This window comes from Lissotriton vulgaris, chromosome 1_1 (assembly GCF_964263255.1).
Source record: "Lissotriton vulgaris chromosome 1_1, aLisVul1.2, whole genome shotgun sequence".
NCBI lineage: Eukaryota > Metazoa > Chordata > Amphibia > Caudata > Salamandridae > Lissotriton > Lissotriton vulgaris.
Genome location: NC_141685.1, coordinates 551,627,928 through 551,645,507, shown reverse-complemented (window position 1 = coordinate 551,645,507; position 17,580 = coordinate 551,627,928). Strand labels below are relative to the sequence as shown.

The 17,580-nt window shown below is 48.8% G+C and overlaps 1 protein-coding gene across 2 annotated transcripts in view; it reads left to right on the top strand.

The window, feature by feature from the left end:
• The window catches only part of CDC7 (cell division cycle 7), a 269,093-nt gene that overhangs the window by 228,897 nt on the left and 22,616 nt on the right, over positions 1-17,580 (top strand). For both annotated transcript variants that reach the window (XM_086953942.1, XM_086953941.1), the window contains one exon: positions 16,844-16,993. In XM_086953942.1, coding sequence (XP_086810068.1) covers positions 16,844-16,993 — 150 coding nt within the window. The remainder of the gene's footprint in view (positions 1-16,843; positions 16,994-17,580) is intronic.

The following is a 17,580-nucleotide window of genomic DNA, read 5'->3' as shown; positions in this document are numbered from 1 at the left end:
TCGTCCCGCCCCGTAAGAAAGATTCTCGGGGTGACCCTGCCAACTATCGACCAATCTCCCTACTAGATGCAGCAGTGAAAATCGCCTAGATGATGACCTGTGACAATGGAATCATCAACGCATTTCAGGCAGGTGTTGGGAAAGAGCATGGAACAATTGACCAGGCAATGCGATTATTTGACATCAGCCTAAAAAATACCAACATCAAACAATCAATTTTTAAAAATATTTATATATCTAAAAATGGCCTTTGCCACAGTAGCTCACGATTTACAGTGTCAAACATTATTAACCTAGGGCTGTACTCCAAAATTAATTTCAGCAATTATGCTAATATACAGTAATAACACTTTACAGTGTCAAACATTATTAACCTAGGGCTGTACTCTAAAATTAATTTCAGCAATTAAGCTAATATACAGTAATAACACTTCTGCAGTTCGATATGGCCCAAGAGAAGTTACTGAAAGATTCAACATCAAAATTGGGGTCAGATATGGTTGTATTACTTTGTGTCTGCAGCAATTTGTGGCTCCGGCATTAATCTATAGAGCTCCAGGACCGGTGGGCCGGTATCTTGAATCTTTAGAATTTGCGGTGGCTCACCTGGCTGTGAGATTTATCTATTTTCTGGTCTTAGGTGACCTAAATGTACATATGGACAAAGCAGAAGACAAAGAGATGAGATCTTAAAGATATGATGGCATCTTTAGATCTTAAGCAATTCATATTTAAACCAAACCATCAGGCCGGTCAAATATTAGATCCGGTATTTTTGAACAACACAACACAATGCAAGTAGAAGATCCTGTCCTCTAGTTTGGTCAGATCACTACTTGATCAAATTTTCGTGGCAGTTACCAGTAAAAACTCTTAAGCTTCAGACTAACAGACCTGTATTGCAGGTAGCACTCCATAAAATGCAGCAGATGGATTTTACTCTTGCTTTGGAAGGTAGCGCTTCCTCTCTTTATGGTCAATTAGAGGATTTAGGGCTGCTTGATAAATGGTTTAGGGATGTCACCAATACACGAGCACCACTTTTTCCTTGCAAAATAAGTAGGAATAAGCCCTTGAGTCTGTGATTCTCCAATAACCAGAGGGCAGAGAAAAAACGCTGTAAGACACTAGAAAGACAATGGCACAAGTGATAGAATACTGATATTAAGGAAAGCTCTAAAGCAGCTCTCAAAAAAGATTACTCCAAAATTAGAGCAGCAAAAAAAAAACCATATGGAGGGCAAGATCAAAAATGCAGAGAATGAAACAAGGGAAATATTTGCAATTGTAAAAAGCTTTGACACCAACAGCAAATGTAAGGGCCCACCACCCTTCGATGGTCTGGTGTGAGCAATTAGCCACATACTTTTAGACAAAAATTCAGAACATTCAAGTCAGCCTGGCCACCAGGGCACGGGTAGTGGAGAAGCCATGTGATATAGGGTTCCAACCATCCAATCAATGTGACTTTGAACTGCTTTGAACCGATATCACTTGACAGCTCATTGTCAACTCGGAGTACTCTGAAATCTGACTCCCCATTGGGCCCCTGCCTGTCAAATCTACTGGTGGCAGCAGCTTCCATTATTAACCCATTGGTTTACAAGGTGCTTCATATGTCTTTAACAGTTGGTACGATACCATCATCCTGGAAGCAAGCGAAGAGTTTACCTCTAATAACAAAAAAATTTAAAAATCATCAGATGACCCGAGTATTCTGACTAACTAAAGACCTATCTATCTCCTTGCTCCCAGCAGTTTCAAAGATTCTCAAAGTATCCGATTTTCAACTTTCCCACTTTCTAGAAATAATTTACTGCATCATAGCCAGTCCATTTTTAGGCCCTGTTTCAATACAGAGGCAGGGCTAATGGAGGTCTCGTAACAAATTAAAGGCAACCTAGACAAAGACGGTAAGGCAGTACTATTAATGTTAGATCTATCTGTAGCCTTTTGATATGGTGCCCTGCTCCAGAATCCTCGCATGTCTCCGGGCAATTGGAGTATCCACTCTGGCACTGGGTTGGCTTGCGTCCTTTCTGGCAGATAGATGCCAGAAAATCTGGATTCATTCCTTTTCCGCGGAACCATGCAAATTGAGGGTGGGAGTCCTGCAGGGCTCAGCACTATGTCCAACTTTATTTCATTTATACCTAGCTCCTCTGGCCCGGACAGCTGAATCCTCTGAGAATTTTTTTTTATATCACATGCTGACCATGCCATTTTCTTTTGGCAAGAGTGAAGATTAGGACCTGCCTAACTACAGTTTTGCAGTGGTGGACTGACCACCCATTAAAGTGTAATGCAGAAAAAACTGAAATTCTGTTTTTTAGGTAATACTGCGCCTGAATGCTGGCAGACCTGAGGATGCAACCCTCCAGGCCTGCAAGAGGGCTCAGTTAAGAACTTGGGAGTCAAATTTGATGATAAGCTATCTTCTTAGTCTCAAATTGGGTCAGTGGTGGGCACTTGTTTTGGAGTCCTAAGTACTCTGAGGAAAATTCAACGTTTCTTATCTTTCCCAGCTAAGAATACTGTAATTCAGACTTTAATAACATTAAGACTAGACTATGGAAATGCATTCTACTTTGAATTACCAAAGTGGCTGGTGGGTAAGATTCAAATTGTTCAAAACTCTACTGCTCGTCCACTTCTGAATCTACCAATCAGAACGCCGATGTCTCGCATCTGTGAGATCTCAACTGGCTCCCAATTGCAATAAGGATTTTGTTCAAAGCACTAGTTTTAGCGCTCTGGACTTTATACCAAACTGGAGCAGCTTACCTTAGAGAAAGATTTAGATTTTTCTGCCCACAAAAAAACCTGATATCTGTTAACCTCTTAGCCGCGGCGCTAATTCCGAAGTGGCGCTGGTAGTTGAGCGCGGCGCCGCCATGCTCGTGACAGAACCACGCCATCATGAGTAACGGGCAAGCTGTGCTCATGATGGCGTGGTAATGTCACGACCCCGCCCACTCACTAATTTGCCCGTACAGGCGGGGAATCAGTGAAGCAAGGGCGGAGCGGCCGCAGCATGACGGAACCACGCCGTCATGAGCACATGCCACCCGTGGCTCATAACTGCGTGGTTCCGTCATGCGCAGGGAAGGGGTTAATAAATTGTTGGCAGCAATGCCCAAAATATGAAAGGCTAGAACAGGAGAAGGCCACTAACTTACCTAGGAGCTGTAGCATAGAATAAGATCCCTCTGGAGCTTCCAGCCACAAGGGAGAGTGTAACATTTAAAAAAAAGTTGAAAACTGTTTTTCTCTGCAGGATTAGTGAAGGTTTTAGATCTTCAGACTTTTTGCCACGCACCGAGACACTCTTAGGAGTAGCTTTTGCACAAAACAAAAATGTTTATAATTTATCATGCGTCTTGGCCCTAGCTTTGTGTAATATCTTTATCAATGATATGCCGATCTGTGGTGGTCGAACAAAAACTTGCTTGCTTTTCGATTATGATGCAGTTCTCACGACACACACAGAATTATCCATGCACAAGCTCCTGGCGGCATTTGATAGCTGTTGCAATATAAAGAAATTACAGATCAACCCTGAGAGACAAAATATATGAATGTAAAGGACAGGCCCAAGCTGAGGAGCCCCTTCAAAATTTGCCCCATCCCCCTGGAACACATTCAACACTATGATTTACTTAAGTGTAAGGTTCGACTCCAAGTTGACTTGGTAATCCCAGCTAATAAAAGGAGAGGCGATACTGAGCCAATATGCCGGTTATGTTCCTCGCTTTGCTAAAAGCCAGGGGAGCAGATTGATTGCCCTGCTCTTGCAGCAGGCCTATACTGAACAGCGCTGTGGTGGTTACAAAAAATCAAGGAGTTTGTTTCTATGCTGCTTTCTCCTTTTGGGCCCAGGCACACCGATGGATGCTCTGAGGCATGAGCTGCGTGTCAAATCCGCTAAGTAGTATGCATCACTACGTCCCATATGATATTGGGTAAAAATATGGACAAAAAATGAGCTGAGATCTTAACTGGATATTATGCAAGAGATTTGGATGCATTCCAAGCTGGAGTAATCACATGGGTACTACCTGGCAAACCATAGGATGTGCAGATTATTGACTTGAACCAGTTAGGATGACTATGGACACCAGAAAGGTTATTAAAGGAAAGGTTTTGGCAATATATTACTATCAACCAATCAGGGAAGAAGTTAGTCCAGGTTTGGATTCTCAAGCCCATCCCTACCTTTGACCCATACTTGGCTATTCCCTACCCACCCCTCAAAAGATCCCTGGATATTCTCTTCAGATTAGGCACTGTACCGATAAAACAGTATACTAGTTTATGAAAAAAAAGGGTGATTGTTGCTCATCCATTTATAGGTGAGAGTTTGGGGGAGGAGGTCCGAATCTGTAATGCACTTAGTTGTTAATGAGTTACGGCATGCTTCAATTATACAATGAGCACATCCACACAAAGTAATTCCCTTCAGTTCTAGGGAGAACTATGGTAATGTGTAGGTTTGTTTTTTGACACCGCAGAAATATATATATATATTTTTTTTTAAACAATTTTTTTAGTGATAGATTGTACATATAGCGCAGCTCCCTGCACTCCGGAGTTAACTGACAATAAAATACACAGCATCAAAGAATTAGCAATCTATGCATCATTTTGAGTCCAAAAATAATATAAAACTTAACAAATCTACTACCCGCCCCCCCTCCCCCCCCCCCCCCCCCCCCCCCCCCCCAATCCCTCCAACCCCATCGTCCCCCAACTCCCCCCACCAGGATCCCACCCAACCCGGTCGCACGACAGTCTCACAGTTCCTACAAACCAATCGTCATTCTGTTAATGTATACACACCTTCCATTTTGACCCCTATATGCCACCTCCAGAGCAACCTCCCATTCCACCGGAGGCTCCAGCCACATGCCCGATGGTCCGCCCATCGCTTCCATATCCTGTAATGCTTTCGTGGTCATCCTCGGGCCACAAAGATTGGCTGCTCCAGCTCCATACAAAAGTCAAGCCCCTTCTTCCACACCAGACCTGAGGGAGTTCGGGGATCTTTCCATGCTTGGGCCACGTCTCTTTTGGCCTAGGTTAGGTCCAGTAATAGTAAATGCCTATTATACATGTTACCCCCACCCCCTCCATCCTATGTAGTAGACCTAATTGCGGTGTGCGAGGGAGTTCCCACCCTAGGACCTCAGACATACAATCCCACACCCCATTCCAGAACCTAGCCAGTGAGCTACAACTCCACACCGTGTGGATCAGCATCCCCACCTCCCTGCCACACTGGAGACAGTCTGGGGATGCAATGAGGCCCGCCCGCCACAATCTCTCGCTTGTAAAATAGATCCTGTGCAGGTATTTGAATTGATAAGCCGCAAGCGTATTGCTATGGCCGCGCCCCTAGGCGCCGATAGCGCCTCCCGCCAGTCCTCCTCCTCCAGTGCCCCCACATCCCTCTCCCAGGACTCCCAGAGCTTCAGCAGTGTTGTGGAGCAATGTGACACTAATGTCTGATATATGCGAGATATCTTTTTATTCCCTAGGTCCCCCCATAAAGACCTTGGCCTCTAATGGACTAAATTCTGGGAGGGAATCAAGGCCTTCCAGTCCTGGTGTAATGGCATGGCGGAATTGCAGATATTTAAAGAATTGGGACCGGGACATATCATACTCTTCGGGTAACTCCTCGAAGGATTTAAGTGTCGTTCCTGACATTACAGTTCCTAGTGTCGAGATTCCAATGTCATCCCAACCCTTGAAACCCTGGAGTGACGCCTGAGCAGGCAGACACCCATTATGCCACAATGGCGTCTCGTCGGTCAACGTTCCCCACCATCCCATATGACGTAATGCCTGCCTCCAAATCCGAAACACTACCTGGGTGGCCGGCGGTAACTTCTTCTGCAACTGTGCCGTATACAAAATCGTATGCAGAGTGTTAGAGCCCATAAGATGGCGTTCCAAGGCGTATGCCGGATCCCCCCTATTCCCATACCACCATTCGTCAGGACCAGGAGATGGGAGGCTTGGTAGTAGGAAAGGACATCGGAGGTCGCCAAACCACCACAGTATGTTGACAAAAAACAAATGCGCAGGGCCACCCGCACCGCCCCCCTGCCCAAAGAAACTGCCCCAGAGCCGAATCAACTTGCTGGAACCAATGGGGTGAGATTGGGTATGGGTGGTTCTGTAATTGATAAAGCAACCGGGGAAGGGCCACCATTTTAAAGATGGCCGACCTGCCATAAATAGTAGGGGGCATTCGGGACCACGTCATCTCCGTCTGGACCCGATCCCAAACTGGCACCAGGTTGCGCTCCCAGGAGATAGTAAGAACTTCAGAGATAAACACTCCCAAGTACTTGATACCCCCAACCGCCACCTGCAGCGTGGAAGCCCAATCCCCAACCCCAGAACGCTCCCCCAACAAGGGTCGACTTACGAGGATTCAGATATAACCCAGAGGTTTCGCCAAATATCTGCATAATCTCAAGTATGCGCGGCCCTGACCTGCTAAGGTTTGTGAGAAAGAACATGACATAAGCATAGAATGCAATTCTATCTGATGGGCCCGCTCCCATTCGAAGCCACGAAGCTGCGCATCTATGCGCACCCAAGCCGCCAATGGCTCCATGGCCTGGGCAAACAGGTACGGCGAGAGGGGGCAGCCCTGCCTAGTGCAACGCCCAATGGAAAATTTAGAGGAAATGGCCCCAGCCACCCCAACCAAGGCTGTCCGGTCCGTGTACAAGAGTCGCAAATATGACAGAAACTGAGGCCCCAAGTTAAGCAGAGGCAGAAGCGCAAACAGGTAGACCCAGCTCAGTGAATCGAAGGCCCTGTCTAAATCTGCTAGGAGAAGTGCCGCTTGCTCCCCGATATCTCGAACTGCCGCCACTGCCACATGGGCCCTGCGAATATTGTGTCTAGTTGTCCTATTTGGCATGAACCCGGCCTGATCCGGATGGACGAGCCCCGCAATGTGGGGTAGGAGACGGTTAGCCAGTGCCTTAGCTAGAATCATAGCTTCTACATTTAGGAGAGATATGGGCCGATATGACGCATGCTGTTCCGGGGGCCTGCCCGGGTTGTGGAACACCACCACCTCAGCATGTCTCCAATCTGCGGGAAGACTGCCTTGGGCCCTGGCTTCTTCTAAGGCCGCTCTATAATGCTCACCCAGCTGCAGGTGGTATTTCTTGTAAAACTCGCTCGGAAACCCATTGGGTCCTGGAGTCTTCCCGGTATTAAGCTCTCCCAGGGCCCCTCCCAACTCTTCCTCCATCAACGGGAGCTCGAGGCGCTCACTCACCTAATCTGTCACCGCTCGTGGTGGCAAATCCGCAATAAATTTGTCTACCATGTCTGCCAGGAGGCCCTCGTTTGGGGCATACTGATCAGCGTAATAAGTTGCAAAGCTTTCGCCAGCTCCCTCTGGTCCGTGATCCGGTCCCCAGCAGCATCCAGGATCCCCGGTAGGGTCTGCACCTGGAACGTGCTTTGGCAGAGCAGATGTAACATCGTTCCCGACTTATCCCCCCACTGATGAATTCTGCTGTGCGTCGCCAGCCATACCTGACGCGCCTTATCCAATAGCAGGGACGCATAGGATTGCTGTGCCAAAAGAAGTTGCCCCACCACCTGACTCTCTCCATCTACACTACTACGGCGCTCCAGGGCTTCAATGTCTGCTGCGGCCCGGATTAAGTCCGGTTTACGCTGCCGGCGCGCAGCCACACACCACGCAATATCCACTCCACGCAGCGTGGGCTTCAGGACCTCCCACACCGTCCCCGCATCCATGACCGATCCAACATTCTCCACCAAGAAGTGTGCTATGGCCTCCCTCATGTGTTTCTGATAGTCCTCATTTTGAAGATGCCATGTAGACAGGCGCCATCGAAATGGCTGCCGCCCTCTAAAGTGAATTCTATAGTGACTAGGGAATGATCCGAGAGCCCCCGCGACAGTATAGCCGCCGACTCCACCCTGCCAATAACTGCTCGAGGGACAAATATATTATCTATTCTTGAAAATGATTTGTGGACTGCAGACAGGTATGTGTATTCCCACCCCTGTGCATGTAGATATCGCCACGTGTACACCCAGTCTAAACTCCGAACCATGTCCCCTAGTTTAGTGGATGCTCCGGCTGCCCGCCCACCCCCATGCCTATATCGATCTATTAGTCCATCTATGACATTGTTCCAATCCCCCCCTACCACCGCCGGTGTCTCAGGAATATCAGCCCATACTGCAAATAATTTCTCCACCAACGACCACTGCAAAGGGAGTGGGGCATACATACTACCCAGCACCAGGGCCTCTTCCCCTACCATACCTCTAATAAATATGTGCCTGCCCTGCGGATCAACCCATTGAGTTGAGTGAATATAGGAGAGTCTGCGGTGCACCAATATGGCCCGGCCCAAACGTAGGACCAGAGGCCGTCCACTCCAATGGATCCCCCTCAAACTGCCATACTCCCAACCCCCCCCCCCCCCCCCATAATCCCTAAGCAAGGGGAATAAGGTCCACCCCTCATACATCTCCCCCCCACCCCAACGCCCCACAAGCATCACATTTATCATGAGTCTCTTCAGCCCCGGCTCTCTCCCAGAGCTTCTCTACAGTGGCACCCCAGGCATACCGGTCACTATAGAATCATATTAATGTCAAATTCCCCCCTGCCTGACTGCTAGGTGTTCAGGGATCCTCTGTCTGAGTGTCATGGGCATCTTTTGTCCCTCCAGCAGCCCCTCCCGAGGTGGAGCGCCTCCTGGATCTGGAACGCCAATTCCCTCTGCTTCGCGACCCCCGGAAAGTTTGCGACTTAGCCCCACTCTGCGAAGAATCTGAGTCTATGCCCGGCGGGGTATGCACCCTCACTTTTACTGTCTTACCAGTCCATCGAAATACCTCATCCGGAGTATCAAAAAAGTAAGTGCGAGATTGGAACACCACCCTCAGGCGGGCAGGATAAAGCAAAGCATAAGGGAGCTTGAGGTGCCGAAGGCGCGCCTTTGCCGCCATAAGACTGCCGCTATTGTTGCACTAGTCTCGTGTAGTCCGGGAAGATGAGAATCCGCTGATTTTCATACAGGAGGGGTTCTTTCGCCCTTGCCTGTTGTAAGATGATATTGCGGTCATGATAGTTCAACAGTTTGGCAATTACAGGCCGGGGACGGGCCCCCAAGGGCGGCTTTTGGACGAGGGCGCTGTGCGCCCGTTCTATCACGAAGCACCTAGATAGGGAGCCAGGGGGGAGCCAGCTCTCCAGCCACCGGGCCAAGAATTTCTCCATGTTGCCCTTCTCACAGTCCTCCGGGAGCCCAACAAATCGCAGGTCATTCCGCCGGGCCTGCCTTTCTGCATCCTCTGCTCGGAGTGCTAGGTTCTTCTGGATACTCTCCATGCTGGTGACTTTGCGCTTCAGGGCCGCCACATCATCCTCCACTCCCGAGATTCTGGTTTCTACCTCTGTGATGCAGGCCACAGCGTTGCGCAAGTCCTGGTGCAATAGGGTTACGTCTGCACCTACAGCACCTATTTTCGCATCTAACATATCCCTGGACTGGGTTATGGCTGCCAACAGTGGTGCGTTATCCGGCCCTGGGCTTTGATGACCCCCGGCAGCCCCGGCTCCTCCACCTAGGCCCTGTGAATTTGTCAATAGGCCCATGTTTCGTAGTCCCTCCACCGCTCCCACCTCTCGTCATCACGGATAGAGTCCAGGGACGCTCACCAGGAGCCCAGTCGTCCCGTCCACCAGCACACTTTCTCCGTCATTCCGGGGTCGCCGAAGTGTATTCGGACCCTTTCCCTGCTACCGGTCGGGCTCCCGTAATGCGGGCCAACTGCCTGATTCCAAGGCTCACCACCCCCCGCCGAGACGTCTGCAGAAAGGGCTATCACAGCTCCCTCAGTCACCAGCCAAGTTGCACCGATCCTTCAGCCATGCCCCGAGTTCATGCACGTAGGTCGGGCGTCGGTCAGTCTGGCTATTCGGCAGGAGTCGTGCCTTGCTTACACCCTACCGGATTTCAAGCAGGAGAACAGCCACAACCCCTTCAGGCCACCTGCCGCGTGTACTAGCCAAATGTCTCGCAGCCCCTCACGCCTCCGCCGGTGTCGCAATCAATTTCTTGGCCTCAGGGCTCCCACACGACGATATGCTTCCCGGCAGTCTGGGCGCCCCACAGGTCCAAAGTTCACTACTACTTTGCGCCCGACGGTGCTGGTCTCCACTCCAGGCCGTGTACACCCCTGTATCACACTGGCTGCCTCCTCCGAGGGCCGACCTGCCCCCCGATCACCTGCCGGCCAAAGCCGCTTCAACGTCTGCCTGCCCTGGCGGCGCCAAACTTCACCACGTACCTCCAGGCCTCACGATGCAGAGGCCCTAGAACCACTGCAGGAGAAAGATTGGAACCCTCACAAGGGCAGCCCGCCACCAGCCGGAGCCTCCCGGGGGCCTCAGATGTCCACTGAAACTGTTAGGGGAGCGCTCGCCTCACCGGGCCTCACTCCGCTCCCCGCCACCCGGGGGACGCGAAACTCGTGGCCCCGGCTTTACCTCCCTGGACTAGGCCGCAGACTGCCGCGCCTCTTCTCACGGTCCCGCGGCACCTCAGCGCTCCGCAAATGCAACCGGAGCTTTGCTACTCGGTCCGGTCCAGGGTTCCTCTCCTCCGGGCAGCAGGGCAGTACGGGGAGACAGGATACCAGTCGGATATTTAGTTGGCTGGACGGAGCTCCATTAGGCTCAGTGTTGCCAGATTTTTAGACCCGGTCCAAGCCCAAAGCCGCTCAAAAAGAAGCCCAAAAGAAGCCCAATCATACCAGTTACAGCCCAAAAACCAGCCCAAATTAGCATGTCTCAAATTATGCACAAATTGTCATCAGAAACAATTTTAAGGACAAATATACATTCTATATTACCAACAGGTTTATCTTGGCCGTCACTGCTGGGACTAATCAGTATGTGAGAAGGAAATGAGCGAGTAAAACTTGCACAATTAGCATTCTCACAAACTATTCCCCATTAATCACACCACTGTAAATATGCACTATCCACAACACAGTTATATGCATGTTATTATTAGATAAATGTAAATAACCATTAGGGACTTATTTCAAGTTGTCTAGTAATAACCTAAGCAAAAACATTACGGAATAAGTACCATTTACACAAGATACTTGGGCATTTTTTAAACTAGACAAAAAGTCTGCTGTATATATCGGGGAATAACATGTGAACAACTTTTTTGGGAGCGATTCTGCACACTTTTGCCCCCATAATTTCCTCTAGGTAGGGCTAGTAGAAAAGTTCACGAGCATAATCGGAAATGAGCAGTTTAGGGGCTCATACTGTAATAAGTGAAAAGTGGAAAACCAGGCACAAAAACATTTGCAATGGACATTTCTCGACCATTTGCAGTGGATATTTCTCGTCTTACACCAGTTTAATGCGACAATATAGTGTTCTTCTTAGAAGAATTGCACTATCTCCCATGCATGCATATATCAGCCCTTGCCCAAAGGTTAAAACCATAACAAATCTCATTGTTGTGGAATTCATTATTTTAGTTTCCGCAGAGTAGATCCTGAACACTGACTTGACCCTTCCAAGTGCTTTGTAAACTGATAAAAGCTTGAAGTGGTTTATGTTTTTAAATAACATGAAGCATTTACAATGCAAGTGGGCCAGTTTTCTCTTGTGTACCATGCGCTCTTTACCCCTCCACAGTTGCCTTAAACCTACATACAATCACTATTAGGTTTTACATTATCACTAAATACAATTGCATCAATTCTTGTTTACCATTTTCCAGGGAGGCTGGCCTACAGTGCATCTAGCAGTGCCAGAAGGACTAGTCTGAAAAATCAGTAAACAGACGTGTTTTGTGTTTTGAGGGCCCGTTTTATGGTCTGGTGGGCCAACTTTTGCTATGGATTTCCCTGATATTATCACAAACACTCCCTACAGCAAGCGCAAATACCACAAGAAGAGCAAAAACATAGCGTGAATGGAGACGGATAGGACACCAGACAGGCAAAATCAGCAACGTCTACAGGCAAGGCTGGCAGGTGGCAGGTGGCAGCTGAGGGTGGGAGAAGTCTGTGGGCAGTTTTAAGTTACTACCACCCGGGACCGTCCGTAACCCAGACCCACTTACCGGAGGTCGAGGAGAGGTACCCCCGGAGTCCGGACTCAGTCAGTCAGCTGAGCTAACTCACTCACTGTAGTGCGGCTGCGGCGTCGTGACTCTCACGCATGTCACATGTCGCCGTCGGGCTGTGCAGTGGGGCTGGGCCTGGGCTTCTAAAGGTCTAGCGGGGGCTTCTAAGGTCTACCATGGGAATGTGCTCCCTCAGGAGCGTGGTCTGGTGGACTGTTCATGAAGGCTGAACCTGGTTCCCCAGAACCAAATTCGGCAGCTCTGGCGTAGTGCCACATCCCCCAATGAACACCATACTATCACACTGAGACACCCACACTGCCTTCAGCTACAACCCAGTTGTGCCCGGCTATATATACCTGGATGCGGCTCAATTCAAATTATGCACAAGAGTGATATGCTGCCTGGAAAAAAAGTACCTTCCTGGAAAAAGCAAACCTTCATATGGATGCAAGATTAAGTAAAGCATGTGAAATGTAAGTAGAACAACATGGCTACCTTAACACTTTTATACTCATTATCCAGAAATCAAGAGTGTTTTTTACTGAAACTTTAAGCACCACTACAGATCTCTGGAGGGACCAGTATCATGGTCCATGGATTATATCCTATTAACAGTGAGCAGTATGGTTTACAAAGACTACATTCCTAAAAACACTGAGCCGTGGTACGCATTTTATAAACTAAAATAAGGAAAAAAGCGGATAAGGATCACATTAATCGGTTTCCACTCCACCCATCAACCAGGTATTGCAGTACCTCCAGGAATGGTGCACCTCATCACCCAGGGAAAACAATGCTGTTCAAAGAAAGAGGAGAAAACAAAAAGCAGTGCTTCGCTGGCAAACCCTGTAAAGTGGCACTACTGTGTTTGGGTGTTAATAAAACTAATCTGGCCACTTTGTGAACGATCTGTAATGCTTTAGTTATTTATTTATTGTATTTTGAACCCTGAGAGTGCAAATAAGATGATCAGAAGGACAGAGGTTGAAACATATGGGTACAGATGGGTGGATGTCAGGCAGTGGAATACATGGATAGACTTTTTTCCTAGCTACTTCATCTGCTCCATCTGTTGTCTGCCTGTGGTGCAAACTTGTGTAAGAAATGTGGCCTCAACCAAAGTAAGGTCATCAAGGAGCAGGAGGCCCGAGGCTGCACTTTGGAAAATGTCAAAAACACTTCCAACAAAAGTTTTTCGTTTTTCTTTCTTTTTTGGATCCATTTCACAAGGGAACGAAGCACCGTTTCAGCGAGAGAGACAGAAAGAGACGGGGCAGCTGACAACGGCAGATGAGGAAAAGCGGACTTCAAAACTAAATTAATCATACCTGAATACACTGGCACCTAAAGAACCTCCGCAACAGAAGCAGGCTGCACGATCGGGCATCGACCAGTTCTTTGCTTGCCGCTCCTGAGATGCATGCTACACGAATGACGGGCAGCCCCCCTGGCCCCCCCACATTGGCAGGCCACAATCAGCAATGGATGCTGTGCCAGACAGAGACGGTACAGACCTGGCTGCCTTCAGCTCGAGGGGTGGGTGGGGAAATCATGTGCCTGCGGCCTGCGCAGAGGCAGGCCCATTAATCATCGGACCTTCAGGCTCCAGTTCGTGACTGCTGTGCGCGAAGCGCTCAGGAGGTGTGTGTTTGTGGGCTCCCGCCCAAGCCACTTTTTTGCGCACAAAACGACCACAAAAGTAGCCCAAAAAGTAGCCCCCCGCCTGGCATGGGTTTTTCCCGCACAACTGGGAAAAAAGTCGCCCAATTGTGCGGGAAATAGCCCAATCTGGCTGTGAGAAGTTGGCCCGATATGCAACGTTCGCTATTCTAGCGACCGCTATGTATCGTTCCAACGACCCTTATGGTGTTTGGTTGTAAGTCAACCTATAGACCAGCTATCCTAGTAGCGTGGATACGAGCAGTCTAAGGCTAAAGACTCGAGAGGGCGCGTTAAGCCAGCTGTTTACCACACATGTACCCCTTGAACACCCAGTGAAAGGACACCACACAAGTGTTATGAAAATAAACAGGATATTTATTAAGATTCACAACAGCCCTGGACTCTTTATGAGGACAGGGTACTAAGCACAAACCAAATCTCTTAGGAAAATACTTCAAGTGCACAATTAAAACAAGTGTCCGAGGACACGGAAAGTTTAAGGTCTCGGGCGGACCCGATAAGGCAAGTCGGAAGCGAGGGACTCGGGACCCTAGAGTAAAGAGGCTATGCAGGCACCGAAATGCCGAGTTACCTAGCCACGAGGGCTGCGGCTGCACAAGTCTTACAGGCGTCTGGGTCTTCGCTGACGAGCCAGGAGCCGGAAGAAAAGGAGTTGCTGGCCGGCGACCAGTGATGAATAGTTCGTAGAGATCCAAGCCTGGATCAGAGATTGTTGATACCTGAAAGCAGAGGGGACCAAGTTCGTACTACTAGCCAGTAGTTAGAGGGTACCAGGATGGCACCGGTTGGCCGTCACCTCGACCAGGTGAGTGGGCGACGCTAGGCTCTGCAGTCTCACGGACCAGGAGGCGTTGTCGGCGACCACGGCGGAGGTGCGAGCTGTCCCACGAAGGATGATGCTGTCGGCGTCGCTGGGCCCCGGATGGGGCAACAAGCCTTGGCAGATCTCAGGGCCACGTGGTGGGCCTAAGATGGCGTCTTGAGTGGACCAGGAGGGTCCGGGGTGCTTCTCGCAAAGTTGGAAGCAAGGGCCAGTCTGGAGCAACCAGACCAGCAGTGTTGATTGTCGGATGTCGTCACAGAAGGGCACAAGCCAGCGGCTAGTGACCAGACAACGTGCTGAGCAGCGAGCAGAAGGGCCCCACGCAGATCGTGGAGATGCTGGGGGACTGCACTTCGGTGCTGGAGCGGCTCAGGGTCGGGGCTTCTCGGACCCCAGAGCACTCACCAAGGAATCGCTTCGATGGTCGTGCTGGTTAAGAGCGTGCAGGTTCTGATGATGGCCGGTCCCTCGAGGTCTCGTCGCACCCACAGATCACAGCTGAGCTGATGACGTGGGTAGAGGTCAGAGGTGCCAGGGAAGCCGGTTCTCGTCGAGCTGGGCCATCGGATTCCTTGAGGAAGGACTTACAGCAAACCGCAGAGTTCTTAGATGGTGCCCGCTGATGCAGGGTGACTACTCCTTAGTCACAAGGGAGAAATCTTGAGAAGAGTCTTGAGTGTCCTTTCGTAGAAAGTAGTTCTTGATTCAAAGATGATCTAAATTGGAAGGGTCCCCGCTCCGGCCTTTATTCTAAAGAAAGGGGTGGGTACATGACTAGGTCCTGCCCTAAGGGTGGGACCAGGAAGGGAGGTAGTTACACCCCTCTCCCCTGCCGGACTTTCCCCAGGCCAGGGCTGGTGCCCCTGGAACTGGTTCTGACCGGCAGATGCGTAGTGAGCACCGGGGTGCCACTCCGCAGTCACCTTCTTGCAAAAGCCCTACCTACCCAGAATACACAAACCCTGTCTGGGACGGTGCGAACACCGCCCTCGACAGGAAACTCTTTGTCCAAGCTCTCCTCGCTGGAAGGACTCCCAGCAGCAGGAGGTCAGACTCGTGTCTGTGGTGGCAGCATCCATTTTGTGGAGCTGAGGCTTTAGTTAGCTTTAACCGGGGTTCACAGTTACGTACATGTCGTGTCCCTCTAGAAGGGCAGAATGCTAACCTCGTCGCCAGAGTTGGCGAGAGGGCAGCATCCCGATTCGTATGACACCTTACTCGACATGTCTTGATAACGCGACACCGAAGTTACCGATGTGGTACGCGTTATCATGGAACAGCCAGTGGGTCTTGATTCCGCAAGCTGCAACCGGGCTCGGCTCGGGCCAGAGCCTAGTTCACACGAGCCCATGCACTCTGCCTTCAGGATTGTCAAGGCCTGCCATAGGAGTGACTGATAGGAACTCATGTGTCCATTGTATGGTTAGATATAGGGCTACTATATCTACAGCAAAGTGTGATTACACGACTTCACCCCAGCTGTCATGCAGCCAGTTGTGTCAAATTTAGGAGGCCAGCCAGGGGTGGCATAATACATGCTGCAGCCCCTGGCGGCCCTGGGTACACCTATGCCCTGAGTTACAGGGTCTGATAAGGTGGCCCAGTACCAATTGGTAAATGCACCTAGGGTACATATCGTAATTTAGAAAGAGAACAGCCAGGCTGTGGGTCTGATTAGCAGGCCCACAGCCAGAGAAAGTCGTAAACCAGTGAAACAAAAGCAAAAAATCTGGGTGATCATAGGATTGCAGACCCTACTCTCCTACACTGGCAACCTTGATTAGGCTGCGTCCGCCATGATGGCCCGCTTAGCCACGCCCCCTTTGCTTTTTTTTAAATTCTTTTTTTTAAAGTGGGGAACATATAGCAGCTTCCTGAACAACAAAGTTTTGCAAAAGCATGACAAAACAAGACTTGCCAAACGGCTGGCAGATTACACCAGACCTATTGGCATTGTCATTGCCATTGCTTGTTACTAAAATGTGTATTGATTGAAACATAATTTTGCTTTCAAGACTGATATGTACTTTGATAAATGATTCTGATATGTGGTTCCAGACTATTAAAAATGATGTCCTGTTTGAAGACTTCAGATGATGATTGTATGTTTTTTTTTTTAATACATTATTTTTACTGGACGCATTACTTTACATTTCAGCAATCGACATGTGGTCTGCAGGCATCATCTTCCTTTCTTTGCTCAGTGGACGTTATCCTTTTTTCAAAGCCAGTGATGATTTAACAGCTTTGGCACAGATCATGACAATTCTTGGAACCAGGGAGACCATGCGGGCTGCTAAAACATTTGGTATGTTTTCTTTCGTTTGAAAAGGTTATTAGACCGTGTTTACTTAAAAGAAAAGTATAACTAATATAGGAAACCTGCAAGCTGTAATTTCACATTAAATGCTTTTATTAATTATGACTCCGATTGAAGGAAATTAATATTTATCTTGACAAACGTTTTCGGAAGTAGCTAGAAAACTGAACACGGATTGTCCTTGCAAGTAAGCACAGTGTGACAATGCAACGTTTTACAAATATTTAACTTGACCTAATTCTGATGCAAATAGTTGACCTATTCAAAGTGCAAAACGCTCGTTTCACTATTTATATTGATATGTATGGATGTGAATTTCTCTTGCTTTGCAATCTCTAAATACTACTTCAGTATACAGTACCTCAGGATAATGGAGATATTGAGCTACATTGTTCAGTTTTACCCCTATCCCGTATGCAATTTCTTCAACATCCTATCTCCCTTGGCAGCCCCACTCCAGCCTTCCTTTTGACTGGCAGTAATCCTCCAACACATTTTAAGACCAGAATATACCATTATTTTTCATATTTCTAAGCACCTAGAATTAGAAATGTTAATTGACCCATAGGCAAAAA